The sequence below is a fragment of the Pygocentrus nattereri genome, chromosome 14, assembly GCF_015220715.1.
Source record: "Pygocentrus nattereri isolate fPygNat1 chromosome 14, fPygNat1.pri, whole genome shotgun sequence".
NCBI lineage: Eukaryota > Metazoa > Chordata > Actinopteri > Characiformes > Serrasalmidae > Pygocentrus > Pygocentrus nattereri.
Genome location: NC_051224.1, coordinates 23817839 through 23830388, shown reverse-complemented (window position 1 = coordinate 23830388; position 12550 = coordinate 23817839). Strand labels below are relative to the sequence as shown.

Genomic DNA, 12550 nt, shown 5'->3' with positions numbered 1-12550 from the left:
GACATTCAGATGGTGGGGTCAGAATTTGGTGTAAACAACATGAAAGCATGGATCCATCCTGCGTTGTATGAATGGTTCAGGCTGGTGGTGGTGGTGTAATGGTGTGGGGTATAATTTCTTGGCACACTTTGAACCCCTTAGTACCAACTGAGCATTGTTTAAATGCCGCAGCCTACCTGAGTATCATTGCTGACTATGTCCATCCCTTTATGACCACAGTGTACCCATCTTCTGATGGCTACTTCCAGCAGGATAATGCACCATGTCACAAAGCTCATATCATCTCAAACTGGTTTCTTGAACATGGCAATGAGTTCACTGTACTCCAATGACCTCCACAGTCACCAGATCTCAATCCAATAGAGCACCTTTGGGATGTGGTGAAACAGGAGATTCACATCATAGATGCGCAGCCGACAAATCTGCAACTAACAACGTGATGCTATCATGTCAATATAGACCAAAATCTCTGTTTCCAACACCTTGTTGAAAGTATGCCATGAAGAATTAAGGCAGTTCTGAATGCTGAAGGGGGTCCAACCTTTTACTAGCAACCTTACCTAATAAAGTGTCCGGTGAGTGTGTGTGTGTGTGTGTGTGTGTGTGTGTGTGTGTGTGTGTGTGTGTGTGTATATATATTCCTGTTTTGGAAAACTTTGACCACCGTGCTATAGCTCAGTTTCAGGGTGCTTCATTCTCCACAGGAAGTAGAGGCACTGCTGTGCTCTCTTGGCTATGGAGTTGGTGTTGAGGGACCAGGTGAGGTTCTCTGTGATGTGGACACCGGGGGACTTTGTGCTCCTGCTGAGCGATTGGGACAATATACAAATTGCAGTGGGTCCAGTGAAGGAGGAAGCTGGTCTTTAATGTGCCTCATGACAAGCCTCTCAAAGCCATTCATGATAATGGGAGTGAGTGCAATGGGACAGTAGTCATTGAGGCAGGACACTGGAGACTTCTTTGGCACAGGGATGGTGATGGTGGACTTGAAGCACGTTGGAATGACTGCAGTGCTCAGAGAGTTGTTGAGTATGTCTGTGAGCACATCAGCCAGCTGTTCAGCGCATTCTCTGAGCACTCTGCCTGGTATGCTGTCGGATCCTGGTGCTTTTCGTTGGTTAACTCTGTAGACGCATCAGCAGTGGACAGACACAGTACCTGTTCACTTGGAGGAGGTGTGGTTTTCCTTGCCATCGTGCTGTTCTGTGCTTCAAAGCACATCTGGAAGGGAGGCATCACTGTCACAATCAGGTGGAGGTGACTTGTAGTTGGTCATGGCCTGGATGCCCTGCCATGTGCACTGTGTGTCAGCAGTGTTTTGAAAGTGATGGAGGATTTTCTTTGAGTAGGCATGCTTAGCCTCTTTGATGTCCTGGGAAATATTGGCTCTTGCTATCCTGAGGCTTGCTTTGTCCCTTGCCTTGAATACCTTGTCGTGGCTTGTCAGCATCTTGCACACATCTGCAGTCGTCCATGGTTTCTGGTTGGAGTGAGTTGTGACGAGTTTGGAGACAGTAACATCATCAATGCACTGTCACTGATTCTGTGTACTCATCCAGGTTGATAGAGTCACTGGAGGTTGCTGTTTCTCTGAACATCTCCCAGTCAGTGTGCTCTAAACAGTCCTGAAGAGCAGAGATAGCTCCTGGCAGCCAGATTCTCACTTGCTTCTGGTCTGGTTCAGTACAACCTATTCTACTGGCAGTGTTTGTCTATGGAGACTTAATGACTATGTGCTTGATTTTATACACTTGTAGTCGGAGTGGCTGAAACACCTGAACTCAAAAATTAGAAGTAATTTAACCCTTGTGTTGTCTTGCGGGTCAAAAGTGACCCACTACCATGTTTAGCTGTAGAAAAAATACCCTAACCTATCTTTTTCCAACTTGAAATTTCTTGAAAAAGTGATATTTTGTTTTTGTTTATGTTTCCATGTGAGCTGTACACCACTAGGGTACAAATATTGTCTTATGGGTCATTTTTGACCCGTGAATTATAAAAGCATTTAAACACCAGAAAAAAAGTTCAAAGGCCACACACAAACTCTCTAATACACACACACACCCACACACACACACCTACGCACACACACACACACACACACAAACACACACACTCACTCATCAAAGAAACTGGATTGATGTATGAATTGAACTTGCTTTTGACCTGCACCTACACTCTTGATCTGCAGCTAACCCCTCACATCACACAAGCTCCCAAACAAAACAAACAACAATCTCAGACATAGTAAAACAATAAAAACAAATTCAATATAGAGGATATAAAGAGACCCTGAATCAAAGTACCCCTAGTTCGTTCCTTGCTGAAGCCATGAATAGATGTCTCAGTGCTCAACAGGTCCTGGATGAGATATTTTCAGGAGCTGTGGAGGAACAAGAGGATGAAGATGTATCTGAAGAGGAAGATGGGGAGGAGTGCAACCCAGAGGATGAAGCATCTTCAGATGAAGAAGAAGAGGAAATCCCTCAAGCTGACAGAGAGACTTTTTGGTCAAAGAATGGCAAAATTGCATGGTCCTCATCAAATTCAGACAGCAACCAGGGAAGAACTGCAGCATCAAACATCATAAGGATGACTCCAGGACCAACAAGGTATTCGGCTGCCCATGTCCAGGACATTTCATCCACCTTTCTCCTGTTCATCACACCAGCCATCGAAAAAATCATCCTGGAGAATACAAATTTGGAGGGTTTCCGGAAATATGGAGAAAACTGGAAAAATATGGATGAGATTGACCTGCGTGGCTACATAGGCCTTTTGATATTAGCAGGTGTATATAGGTCCCATGGCGAGGCTACATATACAGAAGGATGTTCCTTGAGCAGTTGGGAAAGGCTCTTGTCACCCCGTGCATTGAGAAAAGGGAGTGCCTGCCTCGCACAGAAGCCACTGCAGCCATTGTGGAAGCTGTTCAAGGAGTTGTATCTTGTCCTGATCCACCTGAGGCTGCAGCACGGTCAGTCAAAAGAAAAAGGTGCCAGTTCTGCCCCTGGAAGAAGGACTGCAAGACAAAATCTGTGTGCTGCACATGTGAGAAGTACAATGCAAAGCCCATTCTCACGTTCGCACATACTGTCCAACATGTGCTAAATAGAGTTGATGGTGAAAAGTGTTCACAAAATCAAGTAAAATTTTGTTTTATTAGTGTTATGAGAGAAGTATTTTAATAATTCACTTCCTAAAAATTATAAAAGAATAAACTGTTGACAAAAAAGTTCCAGATAGTTGACTGTTTTTTCCCTTTTAATATAATTAATTCAGATGTAATTACTTCACATTTATATTATAGCAATAATAAACCTCTACTGTGTAAAAGTAAACTTTTATGACAGTGTAATACTGTTCACTGGTGATCGTCTTTGTAATGTGTAATGCCCTTTGGTAGGGCGGGTCATTTTGGACCCATAGGACAATGGGAATAAACAGAATGTTAAGATCACACAAGGGTTAAGGTGCTATATGACCGCAAGTGCACAGCTCTAGTACTAAAACACATGGCCAAAGTACTTCTGTAGGTGTAGGGGAAGGGGAAGTAGAACAGAAGTAAAGCCGTTTTAACACTTCAAGCTTGTGGTGAGTGTCACAGGTTTTACTAATGAGTGTGCACTTATGTGCAGTATATGGTTCCCACAGGGGGAACTACAGAAATGTGGGTGGACAAAATAATGGAAACACTAGAACAAATGGGTTTCCTTGAAATTTAGGATGATGGTGGATGTGCTCCACTTATCAGCAATGTGTTCATGAAAAATCAAGCAAGTGATATTCGAGTCCCTAAAATTCAAATAGAGTTTTGGCTTTAATAAATGATGAAAATGTATCAGTCATATGTTGCTATAATTTTGACATGATGTTTGGTCTTTATAACTTACTTGTTTGTTATAATATGATGATGATAATCATGATTGTTGTTGTATTACTTACAGCTGTAGCAGACACCCCCAATCTAGTCAGCCAGAATCACACTACCTGGGAGGATTCCACATTCCTGAACTTTGAGCTCAGGAATGTTTCAATGGTCAAACAGATGTCATCCAAACAGGATTAGGGTGCCTACAAGTTTTATGACTCAAAGGATGTTATCTTGAAAATATGGACACAGTGGGAGGCCTGCAACCCCCATAAATCCTGGCCTGGAATCCAGCTGCAGATCTTCCCAAACCTTAACTAAGCTATGAATTAACAGAAATCGTTCTTTAGACTGCACCAATACGGAATTTCCACCATTCAATCCAGAGATATCAAGAACTGGGTTGCTATGAGAATCTACAACAAAGCTAGCATTTTAGATTCCATTGACAATTTAGATATAGAACCACCACACCCAAGTGGTGAAAATGAGGCACATCACACCACCACCACCACCACTATGTGCTTATAAAGAATCCAAGGGACGTTGTATGCTTTGAGTTTTAACATTTATATAATCTCTAAGCAATACTACTTGTTATTAGTATTATATCTAGAAATACAGAGTGACCAATATGTATCCTGAATGTGGTTTTCTTTTATTTCCTTTGGTCCTTTCCTTTTGTGGTGAATTTTAGTTCTTCAACATTTATACAGTCTATAGTATAGGAAATGCATTACCCATGTTCTTTAACATGTGTTGTGTATCAGGTACCGAAGGTTAAACTCTCCCTTATAAACATATCTGAATATTCACTTTCTCTGGGGCTGAGCTCATTTAAAATAGACTGAGGGGAAGTGGAAAAGTGTCCTGTGGCCTGATGAATCAACATTCAAAGTTCTTTTTGGAAATTATGGTCACTGTGTTCTCTGGGCTAAAGACCACTCAGCTTCATCAGTGCATTCAGTTCAAAAGCCAGAATTCATAAAGGTAAAGGGGGGCATTAGTGCACATGGCATGCGTGACGTGCTCATCTGTGAAGGCACCATTAATGCTGAATGATATATATATATTTTGGTAACATATGCTGCCATCCAGACGACATCATTTTCAGGGAAGGCCTGACGTATTTCAGCAAGACAATAAACCATATTCTGCATGTATTACAACAGCATTGCTCTGTAGTAAAACTGTCTAAACTGGCCTTTCTGCACCCACTGATTTGACGCATTATGAAATGAAAAATATGGTTCAGCCTCTCTGAGATGCTTTTTCATACCCAGTCATGTTACTGACCTCTTGACAATCAACTACTAGGTGTTTTTACATAACTTTATCAGCCTTTTGTTTCCCCCGTCCCAACTTTTTTGGTTGCCATCAAATTCAAAATGGGCATGTTTTTCAAAAAAACATCAGTCTCAACATTTGATTAGTTGTCTTTGTACTATTTTCAATGAAATACAGGGTTTAAATGATTTGCACATCATTGTATTTGTTTATATTTACATTTTGTCTGCATCCTGACGTTTTTGGAAATGGAGATGTATAAGCAAGTACGAGGGTGCAGCTGCGTCGAGTTCCTTCCATCTTTAGGGTTTGTCTGGCTTTGCCTCCCGATCTTCTCTTGATCATTAGAGCCTCAGTTCATGTCAACTTATTTACACTGGCGTCAAATGCAAAAACCAGGGTGCCTAACCACAAACTCTCAGGTAGCCCTGACAGAGCAGCAAACTGCTCTTTGCAACAATGGCATGATCTTGGCCATCCCAAAAAGTAAATAATGTCAAGATGAGAGATGACTCGGGCTGACAAGATAGAGGCTGGCAGTAACACTGGTGTATGTATTTTTGGTTGTTGCTTTATTTTAAATGCTGGTCCTGGAGTTTTACCACCCTGGGGTGTTCAGATACAACACCCCTGACTTCAGATGCTCCTGAAGACTTTGATTACCTGGATCAGGTGTGTTAGATTAGGGTTGGAGATAAACTCTGCAGAGTGGTAGATCTCCAGGATCAGGATTGTGTACACCTGGTTCAATGTGTGGGTGTGTTATTTGTGGCAGGGAGTGGGTTTCATTAGTGTGTTCTGTGCTGGGGGTTGGTCTACCATCAAGGTGAAGCCATGTGGCTGATGGTGACCTCCCCTGCGGTTTGTGCTTCTGCATGTACCTTTCTGAGCTTGTGTTAAATAAAGAGCACTGCTTGTGGTGGAAATCATAGCCTCCCATGTATAACTGCAATATTGCTGCACTGTTGTAATGAAGAGAACATATCCTTGACTCCAAGTGCAGTCTGAAATAGCATGAAATATGTATTAAATAATGGAAATCAGTCCAATACAGCATATTTCAATATGTGTAGACTTCTTGGTACATAGGAAATCAAATTCAGATGCAAAGTGTACAGAGAAAGACATCCATCCATTTTCTAAGCCGCTTCTCCATCAGGGTCACGGGGGGATGCTGGAGCCTATCCCAGCAGTCTTCGGGCGGAAGGCAGGATACACCCTGGACAGGTCGCCAGTCCATCGCAGGGCAGACAGACAGACACAGACAGTCACTCACACCTAGGGGTAATTTAGCATGACCAGTTGGCCTGACGGCATGTCTTTGAACTGTGGGAGGAAACCGGAGAACCGGAGAAACCGGAGAAACCCACGCAGACACGGGGAGAACATGCAAACTCCACACAGAGGGGACCCTGGCCGCCCGGCCGGGGAATCGAACCCAGGCCCTCCTCGCTGTGAGGTGACAGCGCTACCCACCACGCCACCGTGCCGCCAGAGAAAGACATGATATATAAGTAAAGCTATTTGTACAAAATATCTTGTGAAGTGGTCATTTTAGGGCATTCACAGGGAATAAAGCAGCACAGCGGCGTGTATACAGTTCTTCACCAGTGGGCTAATAGCGCCCCAACATGGACACATAAGGAATGACAATTAAAGTAATTCAGCAGTAGCTACACAACTGGCAGTATAGCTAAGCTAATTACTCATAGCTTGATGCATTTTGAACATATATTGCGCATGTATGTTTACATTTCACAACTTACAAGCATAAAATATGAAGAAGTAAAACAAAAAATTTTGACATTGCAGTGAAAATACTGAAGCTGTAAGAAACACATGGAAAGAGTTACTGGCTAGAACCAACTTTACACTACAAACTGACACGTAGTAGAAACAAATTCACACCATAATGATGGCAGGAACAACCAAACACATGAACAAGAGTTATTTACACATCAGGGGAGTGAATTCACCTGAACTCCACCTCACATCCTGCTGCTGATTAGCACTGCTGCTCACAGACTAAACTTCTGTTTGGCTGAAAACTACGTGACGTGTAGTCACTAAGGCGATAGGCAAATTTAAGAATTAGGAAATTCCCTGTCCACGGAGCCTTTTATACACTGCAAAGAATTCAGCTTTTAAGCTTAAAAAAGTGAATAACTGTGTTCATGAAACTTGTAGTATTGAGTTTGAAGAAGAACAAATGTGTGTTTTACATTTGTTAAATTATATTTGAAGTTAAATGAACTCAGTATTTCAAGACAACCATGTTATTTAGTTTAAAGCTGCATTTTTTACGAAGTACAAAATACGCAAATCATTTTTTAAAAAGTCTTTTCTTAAAAGACACAGCGGTCAATGACATCACCTATGCTCATAATGAGGATAATGAAATGGGATTGGGCCTTGGAACTCAAGTAACATAATGGGAAAAACAAAAATGCACTTGACAAATCATCTTGAAATAATTCTTTGATAAATATCACTTTTTGGGCATGATTTGTTTATAACACCAACTCATTCCATTTGTGAGGCTGTAGAGGGTTTCTACACCACTGTTCTTTATAAAAGAGAAATTATCTTGTATCTTGTATCACTGTTTCAAAGTATAATGCAAACAATACATTTGTGAGGATGAGGCAAAAAGTGTTACAACCCTAGTCTCCCCTCCCCATAGTTATTAATAACCAAATGATTGACCATTGATTTTATCCTGATGCATTTAAAGTGAGTTTTAATTAAAGTGACACTGAATCATTGAACTTCCTTACTTTATAACACTAATCCCCCATTGTATAAATTTCGTCATCCTCATAATCATTATCCATGGCCATTTTCTCTGCTTCTTCATGTATGTTGATGTACTCCTCATCAGAGAAATGTGAATCCTGTCTGTGGTCCTTTTTCTGAACAATGACTTCTGTATTTTCATAATCGTTATCGTCTGTCTCATTCCCTGTATTAGTGATCCCACATTTGGTTTTCGCACCTGAGGAATGATTAGGTCAAATTACAGTTACTGCAAAATGAAACATTAATCCTGTTAACCGAATTATACAACATTTTTTGTGATGCCTAATTTTAACATTATGTATATCAATGATAAGAAAGAAAAGGCCTAATTTGGATTTATTATTAAGCCTTTATTGCCTCAGGGCAACAAATCCACATTCATCGTTCTACAATGGCATGATACATACTTACTGACAATAAAAGGGTTATATAGAAAGTACAAGTTTTAATAATCCAATAAAATGGTTTTACTTGGTCACCGTATCATTTAGTGGCCATTATATATTTACCAAGTAAAAGCATTTTATTCATTTGAAGGATGTGGGTTTGTTACCTTGAGGCAACTTTATGCAATAGAGGGTTAAGTATAACTGGAGTATCATTCAGAGCAACACATTTTTTAATCTGATTTTTCCATACTCTCCAGTAACTCATTTTAAACGATGACAGCCGGGGATGTGCTGGTTCAAAGTTTTCTTCCAGCTACACAGAAAAATAAAGGGTAAAGATGTAAGATCAATGGATGTTTTTAAAGTGATTGATGTAGTTTAAAGTAAGACTTTCCATGGCATTGTGTCTGTTAAAGAATATATTATTGTTTGAATTATACATTTTTCGTTCATTGTAAAACTACTCGTGCTATTTATAGACTGGAATGCCCACAATGTTTTTTTTTTTTTTTTTTTTTTTTTACTCTAAGAGGCATCTGCAAAATTGCTTCGCTGAACATAAATATGCCATCCGGAAAGGTAGCGAGAATTATCCTAGAGTCACCACTCCCCAGTTTCAGTGTCCATTTCTCAAATGCTTTAGCTGAGTGCGCTAACGTTATTCCTCCTAATAAACAGACACACGTTCATCACTGTAATATTTCATCATCAATATTAACACACAAAGGTAATCAGATGAACAGCGGAGATAAAGTCTTTTTTTTTAATGCTTAGGTGAAAGTGCTGTTTTTAGATAATGTAACATTGCTAAGCTAATTCTAGTGCTCTATGCTTGCTGTCACTGCATAAAACAGCCAGTTAAAACAGAAGTTAAGACCCTTCTGAGGTCATCCTAAAGTTAGGACAGGGTTTAGAAGATTTAGTCTGGTTAGGATGTTCCTGCAGTACTGTTTTCTTATTTGGAGTGAAGGCTAAGATTATAAACATAAGAACGTATTCTCTAATAGCTACTTTCTTTTAATTTAGTCCTTACTGAAGTTGTTACAGTGACTTAACAGATACGATTTCAGACTTAAGACTGAAATCTTTTCAGTAATATAGCCCCAGAAACATAACCAAAAGGAGTTTTTTTTGGATTTATAAGTTAAAAGCAACTAATGTTCCTGGATTAAATCAAGATCATAGCCCATTACTATTGACATATGATGAGATTGGCACCCTCTATAGTTTGATTTATGGACATTTTACTTGTGACTGTAGATCTAAATTTGGTATTGACACCATTTATTTTTTGCATACAGGGTTATTTTGCATTTGATATTTGTGAATATTTTAGACATCTTATGTCATGTAAATAAGAAATTTACAGCACCTGTGTAGAGTTTGTATTGCTATTCTCCCTGATGAAGCCACAAGCCGAAACGCATTGAGGGATTTTTTTTTTCATAACCGTGTAATAATAAAAGCTTTCATTTAATGAAGATTGTTGTGTTTTTGCACTTTTTCTCTGCATTTTGAACTCCTGGCCATACAGCATTTTCATTCTAAATGTTTATTCCCCTATAAGCAGTACTTCATTTTGGTGAACCTACTTGTGTAATTTTCTATACCATATGTAGGAGCCAGATTTGAGGTTAAATTTATTTTCCTTGAGAGATGCTTAGTTTGATTTCACTTGAGACTCTTATTTTGACACTTGCCACAAGATAGCGCCTTCTTTAGGCACAGGTAGAGCCTCATAGCTTAGACATGGAAGACGCTGGGAGCTTATGCTAACCTAAATTCACCTTCGTTTGTCATTTTGGAAACTTTGTACATTTGGAATCTGCACTTTAGAGCCCCACATTTTGGTAACTTTGAAGCTTTCAGCAATTTTGATTAAACCACTGTGTAAAGCCTGCCTGCATACCTGCCTACCTGCCTGCTCACCTCTCTCCCACCACGACTCACAGCCAAATACAATGCATATAACAAGAAGGCGCATAACAAGTGAAGCAGTGTCTAAACTGGATTTAAATTCTTGGTCAATACATAAGCTAAAAAACGTTGTCCTTTGGACTGCTATGAAACAGCTTTAAATTGAAACTGGGATTGTTTGAGTGAAAATGGAGCTTGGATTTGAATCTGGATTGTTTGGACCATGTACTTGACTTGTGCAAACTGCTTTTAACCACTTTGATGCATTTGGATTTGTTGAATAGTTGCTGAATTATGAGGAAACACTTTACTTGAATTCTCTATTGATGTGTATTTGTGTTGCTGCGTATTTATTCAATTTAAAAAGGTTGCTTACACTGGTGGAAACTTTTGGTAGGCCTATGTGTCTCAGCTAAAGCTGACAATCATTCTCCCATGGAGGATGCCAATACAGCCACCATGATGGAGGGAAAACCGAGTGAAATCATTATAAATTGGGGAAATTGGGTGTTTGCACAAGAAAACTAAATTAATTAAAAGAACTTATGGACAATGGTAATATTGCTGATGTAAACAAAGGTGTTAAAACTCTCATTGTTGCACTGAATGAATTTGTTTCAATTTTGAGTCTGTGCAACAAACGTTGAGTGATGATGAAATAGAAAATGAGAATGCGAACTGGTGTGAGCCAAATACAGTTACATTTTCATCGGTTTTGAAGAAAGTGGAGACATGGAAAACAAAACAAGCTGATCCACAAGTTATGATCACACCCTTTTACAGTGTTTCAAGTGTATTAAAGAAATCAAATAAATCAGGAGGTTCTTCAAAATCTGGTGCATCTTCAATATCATCAGCATGCATGAAAGCTGAAGCTGAGAGAGCAGCTCTTTTGGAACGTGCTGCTAGACTGAAAAAGAAGCATGCTTTGGAAATGCAAAAAGTGGAACTGCAAAATGCAGCCTGTGATCGGCTCTCTGATCTGCTAGTATTCATTCTGAGTATTTGCGAGAAACATACAGCTTCTGTGTTGGCTTAATCTGTTTTTCTCTGTTTTCATTATATATTCACCATCCATAGACCCTTACAGGCTATTTCCACAGAATTACCTACTACAAGGAGTGGAGACTACAGTTTAGCTTTCCAACAAAAGCTGGTGGTAAGATTTAGATCCACTGAAAAAGTAAATACCTCTATTGTCTGCTATGGTTGTCTTGTGTGGATTGTGGCATGTATAGTGATAATCCTCTCTCCACCACTAGTGAAAACAATAGTGGTTCAGTTTGTGCCCGTTCATTTTTACTCTGGTGGAGAAGGTGAATCAGTTAGAGGTGCACATCTAGGGTTTAATCAGGGATAGAGAGCAGAATTCAGTATTATCTACCCCGGGTGCCTCAAGGAGAGTTAGTGCCCCAGTGACTCTGACATTAGAGCCCCCACAGAAGGGCGAATGGGTGATGTCTCGGCAGCATAGTAACAAAGCTAAAGCTAAAGCTAGCCCACCTGAGCACCATACTCCACCTATTCACGTGTCAAACAGGTTTTCTCCACTTGGTGAAACATCCACCGAGGAGCCTGTCAGAGGTGCTCTGGTTATAGGAAGCTCTATTGTGCAACATGTGAAAATAGCTACTCCTTTAGGGGCACCAGCAGCTACAGTTATCTGCTTACCAGGAGCCAGGGCAGTGGACATTAGCAGCAACCTTAAGCTATAAACAAAGAGTAGATATTCGAGGATAGTGGTTCATGTAGGTGCCAATGATATTCGTATGCAGCAGTCTGAAGTCACTAATAGTGATATTAAAGAGGTGGTCAAAATAGCCCATGTCCGATGTCCGATGCCATAATATGCTCTGGCCCTATTCCAAGATGACATGGCGCTGAAGGTTACAGCAGGCTTTGGGCACTAGACTGCTGGATGTCCAAGTGGTGTGCAGAAAATCATGTGGGCTTTATAGATAATTGGTCCAAGTTTGAATGAAAGTCTGGTCTTGTAGGGCAGGACAGTGTTCACTCCACGCGGGAGGGCGCCGCTCTGCTATCATGCAGTATAGCCCATAATCTGTTAGTTAGTCAGCAGAGCAGGATAGATAGTTGCTGACTGTCCAGAGACAGGACAAGGCAGCAGACAAACAGGCTAAACCGACCATCTGCTCGCTGCCTTGAGACGTCACCAAGGTACAACTATATTGAGACTGATCACTGCCCCATATTAAACACAAACTTAGAAAATCTCAATCAGTTTGTTTAGATAAAAATATCAGATATCAGATCCAGTGTCTAACTG

At 40.3% G+C, this 12550-nt stretch overlaps 1 protein-coding gene across 1 annotated transcript in view; it reads right to left on the bottom strand.

Moving 5' to 3' along the window:
- Nucleotides 1–7944: 7944 nt before the first annotated feature.
- LOC108444005 overlaps nucleotides 7945–12550 on the bottom strand; it is a 37029-nt gene continuing 32423 nt past the window's right edge. The window contains exon 6 of the mRNA XM_037544916.1: nucleotides 7945–8153. Coding sequence (XP_037400813.1) covers nucleotides 7945–8153 — 209 coding nt within the window. The remainder of the gene's footprint in view (nucleotides 8154–12550) is intronic.